Source organism: Garra rufa, chromosome 18 (assembly GCF_049309525.1).
Source record: "Garra rufa chromosome 18, GarRuf1.0, whole genome shotgun sequence".
Taxonomy (NCBI): domain Eukaryota; kingdom Metazoa; phylum Chordata; class Actinopteri; order Cypriniformes; family Cyprinidae; genus Garra; species Garra rufa.
The window spans coordinates 17774661-17792135 of record NC_133378.1 but is presented as its reverse complement, the minus strand read 5'-3'; the positions used below and the strand labels follow the sequence as shown (position 1 = coordinate 17792135).

At 36.0% G+C, this 17475-nt stretch overlaps 1 protein-coding gene across 1 annotated transcript; it reads left to right on the top strand.

Moving 5' to 3' along the window:
• The first annotated feature begins 1442 nt into the window (after positions 1 to 1442).
• Positions 1443 to 17380, top strand: dnmt3bb.3 (DNA (cytosine-5-)-methyltransferase beta, duplicate b.3). Its single transcript, XM_073823061.1, has 23 exons — positions 1443 to 1546; positions 1795 to 1873; positions 1980 to 3478; positions 4621 to 4771; positions 4921 to 5025; positions 5120 to 5235; positions 5316 to 5369; positions 5534 to 5677; positions 5776 to 5883; positions 6132 to 6273; positions 6401 to 6709; positions 6827 to 6871; positions 6954 to 7033; positions 10753 to 10865; positions 11032 to 11215; positions 11324 to 11408; positions 11482 to 11627; positions 11760 to 11850; positions 14530 to 14678; positions 15801 to 15886; positions 16431 to 16500; positions 16596 to 16717; positions 16817 to 17380. The coding sequence occupies exons 2-23, from the start codon at positions 1870 to 1872 to the stop codon at positions 16971 to 16973; spliced, it is 3960 nt and encodes a 1319-aa protein (XP_073679162.1). The 5' UTR covers positions 1443 to 1546; positions 1795 to 1869; the 3' UTR covers positions 16974 to 17380.
• The last annotated feature ends 95 nt before the right edge of the window (positions 17381 to 17475 follow it).

The following is a 17475-nucleotide window of genomic DNA, read 5'->3' as shown; positions in this document are numbered from 1 at the left end:
TTTTAAAGAGTAAAACTATTTCTCAATATTACTGCTTTTGCTATATTTTGGATCAAATAAATGCAGGCCTGGTGAGCAGAAAAGACTTCTTTTAAAAAACAAAAAATATATATTTTTAAAATATAAATATAAAACTTTTGACTGGTGGTTTACATACCTCGAGGTATGGTGTCTAAAGTAAAAAGAAAATCATTAAATGTTACAAAACAGTAATTCATCACAGGGCATTTTTGCCGCTCGGTGGCATTTATGTCCTGAGTGCAGGTATTTGTTTACCCTGGTAATTATTATTGTATATACTCAATAACTGCAGTTTTTTTTTTTCAATCTAAGTTTCAGTTACTATAAGTTGTTATTTAGATGTTCAAAATAATTATTTCATAAATTATTTAGTATTTAAAAGTCTTAAACGAGTTATTAACGTGCAAAATGAAACGAGAAACAAAACGACTTTTATTTTGAAATGCAAAGACAGAAGGGTATTTTGGATGGACAGTCATGGCAAAGTCTCTCCCTGTGTAAGTAGATCTTTAGTCCTATTTTTCAACATTTAGAAAAGTGCTAAGGGATATCAGTATGTGTTAAGTGTTTACATAAATGTGCTTTGTAGAGGAATGGCTGCATTTGGAAGGCCGCTTTCGCTTCATTTGCAGCCGCATCCGTTTCCTCTATTTTAAGTTTTCGCGGTAAATGGATGAGGACATGTGTGGATATGCACAGTATCACATTCGCAAATTATTCTCATCTTCCAAGTGTCTCTACTGAAATGTAGACATACCAGTTGTAAAGACGTCTTCATTTGAGAGGGCCTCGTTCAAAAAAGAACATCTTTTCGGTTTGTTACTTTTCCTTTTAGCATTTGATGTGGTAGGCGGGTTAACGTAACATTTTTATAATAATAATCTACATATTGAACACTGACTGACAACAGTGTTTACAGTAATAATTATTTTAATACCAAAATGCAAATGCGTGAAATGACGAGATGTCCGACATAATTGGTGAATATACTAAACTAGGGTTCAGTATAGTGAAAAGCACAACAATCATAATTCTTTTATTTATTTATTTTTATTTGAACACTTCGCGTCTGATATCAGCACGCGCTTTTTCTGTCATAAAATACCGCGCGCGCGAATAATTTAAAAATAACGGTAAAGCCTTTTAACTGGTTTACTGACTAGGATTAGTTTATCGATGTTTTTATTACATTACCGCTTAAAGATATACGACTAAATGTGTATTTGTGATTTCAGAGAGATTTTACACATCTAATTGAGCATGTTAGTAAGTGTAATCGATACATTTTTGCTTTATTTAACGTTAAATGCACAGGCTATTGAACAGTTGTGGTAAGAAATGAATCTAATGTTTTATTAGTTCAGAGGTTTTTAAATCAAAATCATATTTCGCAGACTAACATTACATACAATTTCTCTGCAGGCCATGAAAAAATGGTGGCGAATGTAAATATCACAAAACACAATCTCAATGAGCTGTTGGACTGGCTCAGTGACATATAGTCAAGTGGAGCACACCTGCTCAGGTATTTTTTGTCTCCCAGCCAATCAAAACACTTTTTAATTGGGTATACCAGTTATGTTGTCACTGACGTCAAACATTTTATACAAATAAGACATTTCATCCTAATATAAAAGTTTTCCCAGGTTCAGACTGATGTGATTTTCCTTTGCAAATGTTTTATGATGGAGTGAAATTATTTAATAATAATTATGATATATAATGATTAACATTACACTTTTTTAACCCATGTATTTTTACCTCCTTTTATAGAAACTGGAGCAGACATTGTTGGTGAACGGTAACATCCTGAGCACATTAGATTTGTAAATCTTTCAAGAGTTTGAAATGGGTAGGTGTTTATTTTTTGGGGTTATTATTTTTTTGCATATTAAATGTCATTGTTTTTGTAAACGGTATGTCATTTTCATGACTCTTTTTCATTCTTTTAATTATAGCTAAGAAGAGGAGACGTTCTTCAAGACCCAAACAGTTAACGTATCCAAAACAGAATGCTAAAAAGACATCAAATAATTCTTTCTCCTGCAATCTGGCCTCAATGTGTTTCATCAGAAAGTATGGATCATCTACCTCAGCTGATGCTGGATCAGACTTTGCCAGTGGCAAGGATAGTCTATTATTAGGCCAGAAATACTGGGAAGACATTACAGCCATCTGCAGTCAGACTCCATACTGTCTTTATTTATACCACGGAGTGGAGCTTGAGGACAACAAGGAGGCCAGTGTGGTCTTGTTGGGCTTCTTTGACAAAGTGGCTGGAGAAAACAAGATCAGACTGCTTGATGTTCTTCAACCAGAGGAAGAGACTGCTGATGGCATGTGTACCTGCATTGTGGAGATGCTGAAGAAGTTTAGAATACCTCTAATGAACATGGCAATATTTTATTCAGATTTCCCAGATCATGAAGATCTTCTCTCAGGTCTAAAGTCACTGAAACCTGAGATTGTGTCTTTATGTGGACTTACAGATATGGCAGGACGAGTGTTCTACAGTGGGGTTGAGAAAATGAAGTTTTCTGGCTTGATTCTGAATCTCATCACAAAGATCTACAAACACTTTCCATCATTCCCAGCTTCTCTTCAAACTTTGCTTGAAGATGTTGGTTGTACAAACATCAGAAATATCCCAACATCCCAATGCTCTCTCTTCTGGAGAATCATCCAGAAAATCACTTTAGCCTGGTCAGAACTTGAGGAATACTTCGGATCTCTGGATACTGATGAAAAAGCGATCTGTCGACATCTTAGTGACCCCAAAATAAGACTCAACATCCTCTTTCTGAGCCATGCTTTGCAGCCGCTTTGCGGTTTTCAGGAGAATATTGACCAAGGTGTCAGCGTGACACAGCTGCTCCAAGATGCATCTCAATTATTGAGATTTTACACAACAAGTTTCCTCAGACCAAAAACAGCAGAACTTTACCATAAGAGAGGAAAGACCTCACTTGTACAGGACACAGTGGGACATTTACCTAGAGGAGAGATTCAAGTCGGCAAACAGGCTGCTGATTTTCTCCTGCAACGCTCTGAAGAGTTGACTAACTACTTGGAGACGTTCCACAGTTCTGTCATCTCCTTCTACACGACTGTTACAGTTAATATGGTTGAATTTTTACCCTTCCCAGATTCCTGTCTGAGAAACTTGTCATTAATGTTGAGTCCAGGAAAAAAGCTTGAGGTGACTGGCAAGATAGTCAAAGATTTAGGTGTTTGTTTTGGGGTTTGCCCAAGCCCTGAGGATGTCAGCTTACTCACAGATGAGTTTTTGGAGTACCAGCTCATTGATGGAGGTGATACACAACCAGCCGACCAGTCAATGGAGCAGTACTGGAAGACGGAGCTGAGGATTATGGGAAGGACATCTGGTTTTGGCAAATTAATTATGAGTTTGTTGGCTTTGCCCAGAACAATGAAAAAAGACATCATTTTTGAACAGGTAAGTCACTGGAGTATGAAGAGCTTCAGAATCCAAGATGTCATTTATCAGATGTTAATGTAAAGAGTTTATGAAATGTAATTAGTTAAATTTGAATGAAGGGACCTGTGATCATTTGTAAAGTGTCCTAGAACACTTAATAGTCTGGGAAACTGTTTAAGTTATTTTAAATGCTTATAAAATTAATTTTAATTCAAGTACTTTTAGTGGTCTTTGCTGTGGCAGGAATTTTGTCTGGAAGATAAAAATGGGTAGGGGAAAAATACTTTAACAGTACATTAAGTTTTGAACAATACGATTTGTGTTGTTTTATAAAGAAGTCTATTCTGCTCACCAAGCCTGCATTTATTTGATCCAAAGTACATTTAAATCATTCTAATATGTTGATTTGCTGTTCAAGAAACATTTATTATTATTATTCTCAATATTTAAAGCAGTTGAGTACATGTTTTTGATGAATAGAAAGATCCATAGATAAGCTATTATCTGAAATCAAAAGATTTTTTAACGTTATACACTATACCATTCAAAAGCTTGGAGTCAGTATATTTTTGGAAAAATAAATTAGAAAATAATACTTTATTTAGCAAGGATGCTTTAAATTGATCAAAAGTGATGATTAAGACATTTATAATCTTTTAAAGATTTTTATTTCAGATAAATGCTGTTCTTCTGAACTTTCTATTTATCAGAGAAACCTGAAAAAATTCTACTCTGCTGTTTTTAACATAATAATAAGAAATGTTTTTTGAGCAGCAAATCAGAATATTACAATGATTTCTGAAGGATCGTGTGACTGGATTAATAATGCTAAAAATTCAGCTTTGAAATAACAAGAAATAAATTACATTTTTAAATATATTCAATAAATAATAGTAAAAAAATATTTAGCAATTTTTGCTGTTTTCGCTGTACTTTGTATCAAATAAATGCAGGCTAGGAGAGCAGAAGAGACTTAAAATGAAAATCTTGACTGGTAGTGTATGCAAATCCATGTCTGTGGACCAGAATATTATGAGCTTGAGCTATTTTGACATTACCAACTAGCAATGATCTACCAACCACCCTGGTAATGCACAATGCACAATAAGCAAACATCTAAAAGTTTGGTTTGTATTTGTGTGTGGTTGTCTGTATTTCAGATGTTCCAACAAACTGACTTGAATCTCAAGAAGAGGGAAATGGAGGATTTTGGGGGAAAAGACATGGCCAAGGATGATGTCACAGACAGCAGCTCGTATAAAAGTGCTCCATCACATCATAGCCCAGCGTCTCAAGGGAGCGTCACATGCGGTAATGAGACAAGGGTCGTTGTAGTGACCTTTAAAGTTAAAATACATGTTAGATCTTTGGAACTTGACAACAGGGTTATTAAAATGCAATTAAGGAACTAATTTAAATCTGCATTGCTTCACACCCCAACAAATGCATTTGATTCTCAGATGCCGTTGACTTAAGGGACGTGGAGAACATTGTGGCAATGGAAGTCGAGGATACGGTGCTAGTCTCTACTGTTTCAGACACAGAAAGTCAAAATGACACAAAAGGTTTCCTACCTGCTCAAATATGCAAGCTAGTGGGAATTTATCTTTTCTGAAACTGAGGGACATGACCAAAATCAAACTCTTTTTCCTTGTCTAGGGCATCATTCAAAATTGTCCAGTAATGATGATGATGATGACAACAATGACAAGTACAGTGGCAGTGATGACAGTGACGATTGCAGCAGTAGTGGTGATGATTTCATGTGGACTGAGGTAAATATGCACTTGTTTGCATAGAAGGGTGGTGTTTTGTTTCTGATATTGTGATTGAACACTCTGTTTTTCTTTACCAGAAAAGAAAAGGAATTATCGAGCATAACAACGAGAATACAAACAGTCCATACCAGGTAACTTCAACATTTATCAAATTAAATAAATTTTTATTATATGTGTGCATTGTAGTAAAAACTGAAGTTACTTGTGAGTAAGCTGAAGAATTTACAAACGTCATCTTTATAGTAATCTACTTTATTTGATTTCACTTGGTGAAGAACATCTTCTGTGTTTTTAGGGGAATTACACAGTTGGTGAGATGGTTTGGGGGCCTATTGAGGGCTTTGGTCTTTGGCCTGGACTGGTTCAGAACTGGGACAGCAAGAAGCCTTGTGGCTCCATGCGTAAAGTGATTTTCTTTGGGAACAGAATGCTGTCAGAGGTATAAAGATTATTTTGAGTCTTATGAGTGTGAGCTTTTGGTTTTTACTTTGATTACGCAATAAGAAAGATCATGTTATGAATATTTTTCTATTGTAGATCCAAGTAGATGATCTCCTGCCCTTCTTTGCATTTGCTAAGTGCTTCTGTTCTAATTCCTTCGCTACAAAAGCGACATATAAAGATGCAATCTTCAATTCTCTGCAGGTAATGCAAATTGTATTTTGTTAATACCATGTTTTTAGTGCCCTATCATCCATTTACCTTGGTGCAATTTAGTGTTTCAGTCTGGTAACACCCAGCATTTCACAGATAACTTTTTTGTTTATCCTTTCAAAAGTCATATTTTCTGTTCCTCTGAGACTTAATCATTTTTCGTGCAAGTGCATGAAGACAAATATAAACTCTTAAAAAAATAGACATGTAAGAAAGGTTTTATACATGTTATTGTCTAGGTGGCTTCCAGACGGAGTAGAATGTTTTTTTCCCCTGAGATGGACTCTATGGATGAGTTGCTGAGAGTCATGTTGGACTGGGCCTTTGGAGGTTTTAAGCCATCAGGTCTAGATGGACTTCGACCTCAATCAGAATTAAATGGTATACAACAGATAAGCACTGAAAGACAGCCTTTGATCATAGTGCTGTATTTTAATGCATGGACTGTAGTATTACACTTTAAATTACTGTGTATTTACTACGTATTCATCTTTTTTTCATTCCTTAGAACAGGCTTTTATGCCACGAACAGTGAATGGGAATGTTGGATCTTCCCCAAACAACAAAGACCTTAGAGAAAAGTTATTTAACTTGACTGTATCTCTGAATAAACTCCCTGAATCTCTGGACCTGCACAAAGGTCCGATAAACCTTGGGAAAACACATGTTTACAGAAAATTCATGCATCCAAAATGGAATCGGAGATCATCGCAGACTGCGAGGACTTGTCGAGAACAGAAACGTACATACTGGAATAGGCGTCTAACTCACTACGAAAGTATGCAGGTTGAGTCCAGACAGAACAGTGAAAAAAGATGTATGTATACCATTGATATTTATTGAAGCTATTCACATTGCGACGTAAACTTAAAAAAAAAAAAAAAAAAAAAAAACAATAACCGTTAACCTTGTGTTTATTTGAATGTTTTCACAGATCAAATGGTGCACCAATTTCTGGAAAACAAGATAGGCATTGAAGGTAAGAAACCTTTTCATAAGCATTGCAGTAACTAATGATAATGAGTGGAGTTCATCCTAATTTCTTTTCTCCTCACTTTCAGAGTTCTGCTTATCATGTGGGAGTACATTTGTTGACATCATCCACCCACTTTTTGAAGGCAGCCTGTGCTTGAAATGCAAGGTACAGTGAAATTGCACCGTTGTGGTTTTCAATAATCCAGTCAGTTATTTTAGGATTGTCAAGGATTGTTCCTGTTGAAAGAAATTTGCTCTTTCAGCTACACCCATTAGTAATTTTGGTAATTTCAGCAAGCATTTTGGTGAGTACAGCTAAAGTTTACTACTTTAGCTCGAAAAGCTAGTCCAACTAATGCTTACAGTTGAAGACAAAAGTTTTCATACACCTTGCAGAATCTGCAAAACGTTCATTATTTGACGAAAATAAGTCAGAGTATACTAAATGCATGTTTTTTATTTTTTTTATTTAGTACTGACCTGAATAAGATATTTCACATAAAAGACTTTTACATATAGTCCACAAGAGAACATAATAGCTCAATTTGTAAAAATGACCTCGTTCAAATTACTTAATACTGTGTTGATCCACAGTTGTTTTTTTTTTTTTTTTTTGTTTATTGATAGTTGTTCATGAGTCCCTTGTTTGTTCTGAACAGTTAAACTGTCCACGGTTCTTCAAAAAAAAAAATCCTTCAGGTTCCACAATTTTTTTTTTTAGCATTTTTTTTTCTAACACCGGCTGTTTGATTATAAGGCTCCATCTTTTCACACTGAGGACAACTGAGGGACTTGTATGCAGGGGTAGAAACTTTTGAACAGAATGAAGATGTGTACATTTTTCCTATTTTGCCTAAATATCATATTTTTTCATTTAGTACTGCACTTCAGAAGCTACAAAAGTTACATATTTCTCAGAAGACAAAATAAGTTAAATTTACCCTGATCTTCAAATTCCAAATGTTTTTACCCCTGGCTCTTAATGCATCATGTTTCCTTTTGAAGCATCAGTGAGTGTTTGAACCTTCTGTAATGGTTGCATGAGTTCTCAGTTGTCCTCAGTGTGAAAAGATGGACTTTAGAATCATACAGTCATTGTTGGAAAGGGTTCAAATGCACAAAAATGCTGAAAAACCAAAGAATTTGTGGGACCTGGAGGATTTTTCTGAAGTACAGCAGGCAGTTTAACTGTTCAGGACAAACAAGGGACTCATGAACAACTATCACTAAACAACAAAAACAAAAAAAACACAGCTCTGGATCATTCAGGTAACAGCACAGTATTACAACAATGACTGATTGCAGAACAGCAGAACCATACGTCACAGCAGTCACACGGCAGCAGCAGTCTCAGCCGGTTGTGGGCGGAGTCTCCTGCTGCGGCCCAATCAGGTCCCAATACGCAAACTGCGTTTTAAATAGTATTCGCAAATAGAATTAGTATGTCCCAAATCGTATTATGTTTATAAAATATTCCAAAGATTTCCGGGTGGTCTACTACTTAACTTCAGAATACGACATACGGATCAATGCACCCACAACACGTTACGCGGTGAACGAAGATTCGATTAAAACTACAAACACGCATAAAAAGTGTAAAAAAAAAAAAAAACTACAAACATGGCGGAAATGCGCGATCGGGTGGAGAAAGGGGTTTGAGTTATAAATAATCAATGTGTTACCTGAAATATATATATATATATATATATATATATATAATTTTATCCGCGTTATATTTCATGTGCAGCAACATAATGAACTTTTAGAACTGCAGAAACAAATGATGAGAGTCTGCTGGCCAAAGAGTCCTTCGTGTTTCACTTTGAATTTAAGGATGATATTGATATGGACATTTTCCTTAAAGAGTGTGAGAACAAAACATGCCTCAGGATTAACTGCATAGGTTTAACCTAATTTAGTTAGGTGAGTAATGTGTGGTTATTATTGTTGTCAAATGTGTGCCTTCTGTGCTATAACATTTGTTTGATTTTGTAATATTTTTTTTGAAAATCCAGTTAATGATGCGTATAGTGTATAGTACATGGTATTATGTACTATGAAAAACTGGTTAATCCTGAAATTATTAAGTAAAAATATAGTTTAACTATATAAAAACGTTCTATTGCTCAGGTTTTGTTTTGTTTTTTGTTTAAGCTTTGCACTCAGTTTATACTGTTTATCTTTTAAGACAACAAAAATGTTACACACACGTTTATATAATTTAAATAGGCGCGATTAAATACATATATAATTTAAACAGGCGCAAATACACACATATATATATTTATAAATATGTATTTACATTTTTTTTTTCAATTAAAAACTAACTTTAAATTAAATACTGACTTAACATTAACAGCTTTGAAACACTTCACAAAGATAAGAAGAGCAATTTCTGGTGTTTATCATTAATACATTATTTGTATTATTATTATTTTTTAAATAACATACAACACGTTATAAAGAAACAACATTAAAAATAAGAAAAGGAAAAGAAAAAATTAGTGGTGGGCCGTTATCGGCGTTAACGTGCTGCGTTAACGTGAGACTCATATCGCGCGATAAAAAAAATATCGCCATTAATCTATTCTCAAAGTTGGGTTGGGAGCTGGGTCTAAACTACGTAAAATATGATGACTTTCACTTTGATATTTTAGCGCGGATGACGTATATCTAGTTGAATTGCACTGTAGGGGGCGAGAACAAGTCTTCAACTTCTGTGAAATGACCACATCAAATGAGACGCGCAGACATGGATGGAGTTATGAAGCCGCTTCAGGGCAGGTGCGTGCGTCGCTAGACCCTTTTTACTGGGGCACGTGCCCCAGTGAAAATCTGCTGTGCCCCAGTAAAATCTCAAGTTTGAGTTATAATTTACTTGGATAATCCCGAAATAAAGACATTAAACTATATGCAACAACTGAATTGACGCTTCTAAAAGCAACGCAGTCTATTGATAGACTATGCACGCAGATAGGCTATCCATACCCGCGCGCCTGTGTATTCTACGGGAACGCGCACATTGTACAGCCTTTTGCGCAGAAGTACTTTGTTACACAAGTTTGTATTGTTAATTGTGTTGTAAATGCAATCGTCAAGCAGTTTGTAATGCATTTTGGAAGCAGGAGATGAGCGCCTGGTCTAATGCGCCACCTGGCTTGAGAAACCCGTTCTCAAAGACTTACTTTTAGTCATTATTTGGGTAGCACACATATTCTGAATGCCTTCGGCAGATTTCAAATTAGCCATTTTAATCTAGATTAATCTAGATTAATTTCAAGATTTAATCTAGATTAATCTAGATTAAAAAAATTAATCTATGCCCACCACTAGAAAAAATATAAGTTGATAATTATATTCACACACTTTCGATCTGAGTGGAGACTCCGCCCACTACCGGCTGAGCCTGCTGCCGCGGCGCTGCTGCCGTGTGACTGCTGTGACGTATGGTTCTGCTGTTCTGCAATCGGCCCTATCTCCAGTATTAAGAGTCAAGCGTATGTAAACTTTTGAACGCGGTCATTTTTTAAATTCAACTATTATTTTCTGACTATATGTGAATGTCTTTTATGTGAAATACCTTATTCAGTTCAGTACTAAATAAAAAAAATAACATGTATTTTGTATGATCTCTGTTATTTTGGTTAAATAATTACCATTATTTAACCAAGGTGTATGTAATCTTTTGACCTCAACTGTATGTGCATGAGTTAAGAGTTAACAAACAGGTGAATGGCTATATTATTCTGATGTAAACCACATTAAATAGGCAATAAACAAGTGAAGTGGGACTTTAATTACCATTGAGATCTATGATTCCTCCCATTAATTTTTGGACCATCTCCCGTTAGATCTCTGACAAAGCTTTGTTTGTTTGTCACGTAGTTTAATTTCACGGAGACGCTGTACAGATATGATGAAGATGGCTATCAGTCATATTGCACAGTCTGCTGTTCTGGCTTGGAGGTCATTCTGTGTGGCCATGGTAGCTGTTGTCGGTGAGTTTGTGTTGATCACAAAACAGTCCACACCATTAAAAAAAATACTTTTTTTATTTTAAAATGGAAACAATCATTATACATGTAAGTACATTGAATCAAGTTCATGCATAAATGGTGCTGTCATGAAAGCAGAAGGCGAATCTAATTTGATCTCTTTCCCTAGCTGCTACTGTGTGGACTGTCTGGATATCCTAGTGGGTGAGGGGACATTTGACCGGCTGAAAAATCTGGACCCATGGACATGTTACCTGTGTGCACCGGAGACCAGCTCTGGAGCTTTGAAGCCCAGGCATGACTGGAGCATCCGTGTGCAGGAATTGTTTGCCAACAACAGCGCCATGGAGTTTGTTAGTGTTTGTTTTATATTGTTCATCATCTTATGAAAAAATGGAATATCTTCCAGTTTTTTGTTTGTATTGGTTCAACCTGATACCACTGATATTTGTTGTTCTCAGGAGCCTCATCGAGTTTACCCATCAATTCTTGCTAACCAGCGACGTCCAATCAGAGTGCTTTCTTTATTTGATGGTATAGCCACAGGTAAAACTTGTAGTTTAATATCCACTTATTGTATTGTAGTCTGTTCTTGTACTGACTTGTACTGATGTTTCAGGATACCTTGTTCTGAAGGATCTTGGCTTCAAAGTGGAAAAATATGTGGCCTCAGAAGTTGATGAAGAGTCTGTTATTGTTTCTATGGTCAACCATGATGGAAAACTCACTCATGTGAATGATGTCAAAAAAATTACGAAAAAGCATGTATGTTTGCAAAAAAAAATTATTATCTTGTTTGTTTTCTTACATTGAATGTTAAAATCTTTGTACACAATGCACAATTACACATCTGAAGAAGACTCAACAGTCTCATTGAGTTTCTCTTTCTTTGTCCAGCTTGAAAGATGGGGCCCGTTTGATCTTCTCATTGGGGGAAGTCCTTGTAATGACCTGTGCACAGCCAATCCTAACCGAAAGGGCTTGTTTGGTAAGACAAATCTTTATCGTTTAAAATGACGTTAACACAGAGAATAATGCTGCGTGTTTCAAAGCACTTCAGTGGACCTTGAAATGTGAGGATTTAGTTAAACTACTGAGCAGACTCAACACTTGGTTTCATGTTAAAATGGATAACACACACTGATCTATATAATGACTGGATTGCTCATTGCGTTCTAAACTGCAGTTAGGCAGTGAAGCCACCGGAAGCGTTCGATCCGCCATCTTACTATTCCCTACTGGCAGAGTGCTCCATTGATTTGCATGTAAACCACTGACCTAAAATCACTCGATTTAAAGAGTTTCATTCACACAGGATTAGTTTTTAGGATATGTGTATGTAAATAAATTATACCTAAGATGTTATCTGGAATGTTTATGGTGCTTTCTTTTCGGGCTGGATAAGCGATATATTGAAATCGTTTAGGTGGGTGTGTCAGCAGCGCACTTGCAGACACAGGTGAGTTAACTGATCCAATACGAAAATATATTTCTTTATGTACCTAATTATGCAGGAAATAATACACAAAACCATGTATATGGTATTAATATCTGAAATTGTTTTGATTATACAATAAGTAATACAAAACAAGCCTCTGTTGCTCGTTGTACTGAAATTCAAATCTTTGAAATAAAGCTTCATGTCTTTAAAGTGCCCCTATTATGCCATTTTAAAGGTAGTTAATATTGTTGTAATAGTCTCTTAAAACAGGTTTACATGTATGCAAGTTCAAAAAACACTTTAGTTTTCTCCAAAATTAGATTTATTTTTACCCCGTTTCTAAATGATTCGTAAACGACTCGTTTGAAGCAGTTAGAAGAATCAGTCTCTCTAAACCCCTCCTTTCAGTGAGCCCTCACTGCTGTGATTGGTCAGATGGTGCAGTCCTTTTGGATTGGTCTACCGCTACAGCGCAAAACGAAACGCCCATTGGCATAACTGAATGACAGCTGCGGAGACCTGTTAATGCATAGAAAAGATAGCCTCGATTTTACCCTATCAATTCGAGCCGGAGTCTGACGATGAAACTGTTGAAGTGTCACATCGACAAGAAACTGTTTTGCAAGCACGACCGGAGCAGGACGTTTCTCAGTGGTTGTCATATGTTAACTGTGGAAAGTGCTTGCAATTTGCTTTTGTAAGCGAACCGGACACACTTCTACGTTGTGAACTTCAACACTGTACAATCCATAACACTGCGTTAAGCCATCGTTTATCATTATCATTACTTAAACTAATAAGGCAGACAGACAATCAAGCTGCATCAATCACAAGACTTTTTAGACTACATTGCACTCACAGCTGAAAAACAGAACTACAGAAACGCAAGTTAACCGGTTACCAAGACATGTGCGGGGTTGTTACACACCATAACGTACACAAAGACGTATTTTGAACGATCGCTAGAAAATACAATTATTAATCATACTTACAGGTAGGAGTTCAGAGGAGCAAGCCGGTCCAAATAAACTGGGCACTGATCCATTTTTTAAAACCAAGCGTTTGGTGAATCCCGTGTTGTAACGTTACTCCCCAAGATTGGAAAAGCAGTCATCAGTAAAATGACGCGGACACAACACAAGATTGGCACTGGACTGCTGAGGTGTTGAAAAAATTAATGTTAACCACTCATTCTTGATAGTTTCATCTTTCGGAAGGGCATATAAAGCAAATTCACTCTCACAGCGCGGGCGTCTTCTTGACATGATGTAATCCACGTGAAAATGGTAGGCCTACTGTTTGTGGGCGGGCAAGTTGTTCGCGAAATTGAATGTGGGCGGACATTACGCAAATGTGTAGCTCGTGACGTGTGGCAGTTACAGAAAAAAGATTCGAATTGCTGACGACTCGTTTAGGCGAATGTGAGCCGACTCTTTTTTTTGTTAGACAAAAACTTTATTTATAGTGCACTGTCGGCGTCACAACTTTGCAGATAGTTTATGTTCACATACAGCTACATGACACACTACATGAAATATCATATTTGAAAAGGCATAATAGGGGCACTTTAAGTCTGTACGTTGTAGTCAGCGGTATAGTTATGGTGTGCATATTTTTAACGAGCAACATCTATTTCAGACTCTTCAAATCAGCGAATTCTGTAATGATTTACTAACATTACCGTTTCCATTTAAGTAAAATGCTGTGTATATATGTTTAATTAATTATTAATTTAACGAACAAATCATTACCTACTTCAAAATTAATACTGTTAATAACAAATAAAATAATAAACGAATTAATAACGAAAGTATTGTTGAAACAAGCAGTTAGCCTACAAAATGACATAAACCGTGAATAACTGTACTAAGATCGTACGATGTTTGTTTATCTGATGTACGTGACTTTAAAGTAGACTATGAACGTATATTTTTAATAAGCAGAGGGAATTCCCGACATTAAACAAATAACCGTTTACATGCTTAGGACGTTTGCATTGTGAAAATGTACAGTGAGACTTCAGGTATAAAAACGCTCACTTGTTATGTGTTTTTTTTTCTCAATAAAATCATATAGTTTCCTATTCATTCAATAGAATGTATGTGAATACTAATATGGCGGCGCGGTGGCTTCACTTTTGTGACGTCATGAGCAATCCAGTTCTCTATTATAGATCAGTGATAACACATCATTTGTTGCATCTGAGATCCTCTTTACTCTCTGCAGAGGGCACTGGGCGGCTGTTTTTCGAATACTATCGGCTTCTGAATATTTTGAAGCCAAAGGAGGATGACCCACGGCCATTCTTCTGGCTGTTTGAGAATGTGGTGTTCATGGAAAACAAGGTTAAAGCTGACATTTGCCGCTTTCTGGAAGTAAGTCGTCGTCTTTATGTTGGATGTATGGTTAAAGGGTTAGTTCAACCAAAAATGAAAACTCTGTCATTAATTACTCATCCTCACCTATAAGACAACTTAAGATATTTTAGATGAAATCCAAGAGCTCTCTGACCCTCTATAGACACGCTTAAAAAAGGCTTAACTTACTTAGTATTTTTGTCTTGTTTCTAGTCAAAATATCTAAAAATTCTTAAATTAGGATGCATTTACTAGATAAGCAAAATGACATGAGATATTTAGTATTGTTTCCAGGGGAGGGGGGAATCAAGTGTATTTTACTTAAAAGAAGACTAAATATCTTATATCATTTTGCATATCTAGTAAATGCATCTTAATTTAAGAAATTTTAGATATTTTGACTAGAAACAAGACAAAAGTACTAAGTAAGATGAGCCTCTTTTTTTGCAGTGCACTACCACTTTCAGGGCCCAGAAAGGTACCAAGAACATCGACAAAATAGTCCATGTGACGATCAGTGGTTCAATTGTAACCAAAGAAAAATAAAATAACGACCTTATTCAACAATTCTTCTCCTCTGTGTCAGCCTAGCATCACAACGCATGTGTGCGCTTTACTCTAAATGTAAACAAAGCATGGCCCACACGTTCTACATCAGCAGCATGCATTGTTTACATGCAAGGAAAGCGTGCGCATGCATCGTGATACTCTCCAAAATTGTGCTAAGTTGCCGCAAAGGAGAAGAATTGTTAAATAAAGTCATTAAATGTTTTCTTTGCTCACAAAAAGTATTCATGTAGCTTCATAAAATTACGATTAAACCACTGATGTCATATGGACTATTTTGTCGATGTTCTTGGTACCTTTCTGGGCCCTGAGCGTGGTACGCTAGTACCCTTGCTGTCTACTGAGGATCAGAGAGCTCTTGGATTTCATCAAAAACATCTTAATTTGAGTTCTGAAGATGAACGAAGGTCTTACAGGTTTGCAACAACATAGGAGTAATTAATGACAGAATTTTTCATTTTGGTTGAACTAACCCTTCTAAACTAAGTCTGAGATTTTCTTGAATCTTTGGATCGCATTTTAAAAGAATACTTAGTCTTATGGTGTAGTAAGTCTGTGTGGTTTTGTTTTTAGTGTAACCCTGTGCTCATTGATGCTGTGAAAGTGAGTCCAGCTCACAGAGCAAGATACTTCTGGGGGAACATACCTGGCATGAACAGGTGCGGCAGATATAAATATGAATAACACACAGACTTAAAGGAGTAGTTCACTTCCAGAACAAACATACAGATAATTTACTCACCCCCTTGTCATCAAAGATGTTCATGTCTTTCTTTCTTCAGTTGTAAAGAAATTGTTTTTTGAGGAAAACATTTCAGGACTTCTTTCCATAAAGTCGAGTTCTATGGTGCCCATGAGTTTTAAATTCCAAAATGCAATGTTAAATGTCTTGAACCAGAATACACAGAGTTGACGCAGAGCTAGACAAGATGAGCATTTAAGGTTACAGTACAGTACATAAAATATCAAAACTACATTCTACACAAGTTAAGACTCGGGGGCACCATAGAAGTCCACTATATGGAGAGAAATCCTGAAATGTTTTCCTCAAAAAACATAATTTCCTTACGACTGAAGAAAGAAAGACATCAACATATTGGATTACAATGGAGTGAATAAATTAGCTGTAAATTCTGGAAGTGAACTTCTCTTTTAAGGCACTCAACCATCTAATCCCATCTTGTTTTATTCTGTTTTGAGCAGACCAATCGTAGCATCTCAGAAAGATAAACTGAGTCTTCAAGAATGTCTGGACCCTGGCCGCACTGCGAAGGTTTGTCAAGAGCTTGTAACCAAAGATATGTAGTAGCTATGCTATCATTACATTTGATTGTGAGTGCTGACGCCATGTTATTTACCTTTTCGCAGTATGAAAAAGTTCGCACTATCACCACACGGCCAAACATACTAAAACCGGGTGCTGATGACCGACATTACCCCATCATCATGAATGGAGAAGACGATAGTCTGTGGATCACTGAACTGGAGAAGTAATTTATACTTATTCTGCTATTTTAGTTTTATTTCTTATTAAAATTCATGCAAAAGTCTGTTTTGTTTATGCTGGCTCTCACACTTTTCTTTATCAGAATATTTGGATTTCCTAAGCATTACACCGATGTGAAAAATTTGGGCCGTATGCAGAGGCAGAGAGTGCTGGGAAAATCTTGGAGCGTCCCTGTCATAAGACATCTTCTGGCACCACTGAAGGATTACTTTGCTTGTGATGAGGTCTCTTTGAAATGAACTTGAAATGAAGTTTATTGTGCATTCGTGCAGTTAAAAGACTCAGGGACACAACAGTTTGTCGCTTTTCATTGTTTTAACTAAAGTTAATAATCCTGGATGTGTGTAGTAAATGTGTGCAGTATTCTGTGAAGTGCCACTGTGAAATGCCAATCCATTTCTGTCTTGATTTAAGAACTAATGTTGACAAGTGACTGAAATGAACAGTTCTCTTTAATATTTAGTTTGGTTTTCTGTTTTTCTTGAGGATTTAAGTACTTATTTAAAATAAGTGAAGTATCTGTTTGTATTAAATGCTAGATGGGAGAATAAAAATAACATTCACCATGAAAACTTTTTTTTTTTTTTTTTTTTTTTTTACTTCACATAAGTTCTGGTAATTTTTTACAATGCTGTTCATGTATGTGTATTTTATTGCAATGACCATGGGATTAATAATATTTTGGTTTGTTATTTTCAATAAAAGAAATGGCTTATTCCGAGGGTATGTGAGTCTTTACTA

What these genes read in the sequence shown, in the direction of transcription:
- dnmt3bb.3 (XM_073823061.1), top strand. An exon ending in TCAAGGGAGCGTCACATGCG is followed by an intron (nt 4,772 to 4,920) that starts GTAATGAGACAA and finishes TTTGATTCTCAG; the next exon opens with ATGCCGTTGACTTAAGGGAC. An exon ending in CAATCTTCAATTCTCTGCAG is followed by an intron (nt 5,884 to 6,131) that starts GTAATGCAAATT and finishes GTTATTGTCTAG; the next exon opens with GTGGCTTCCAGACGGAGTAG.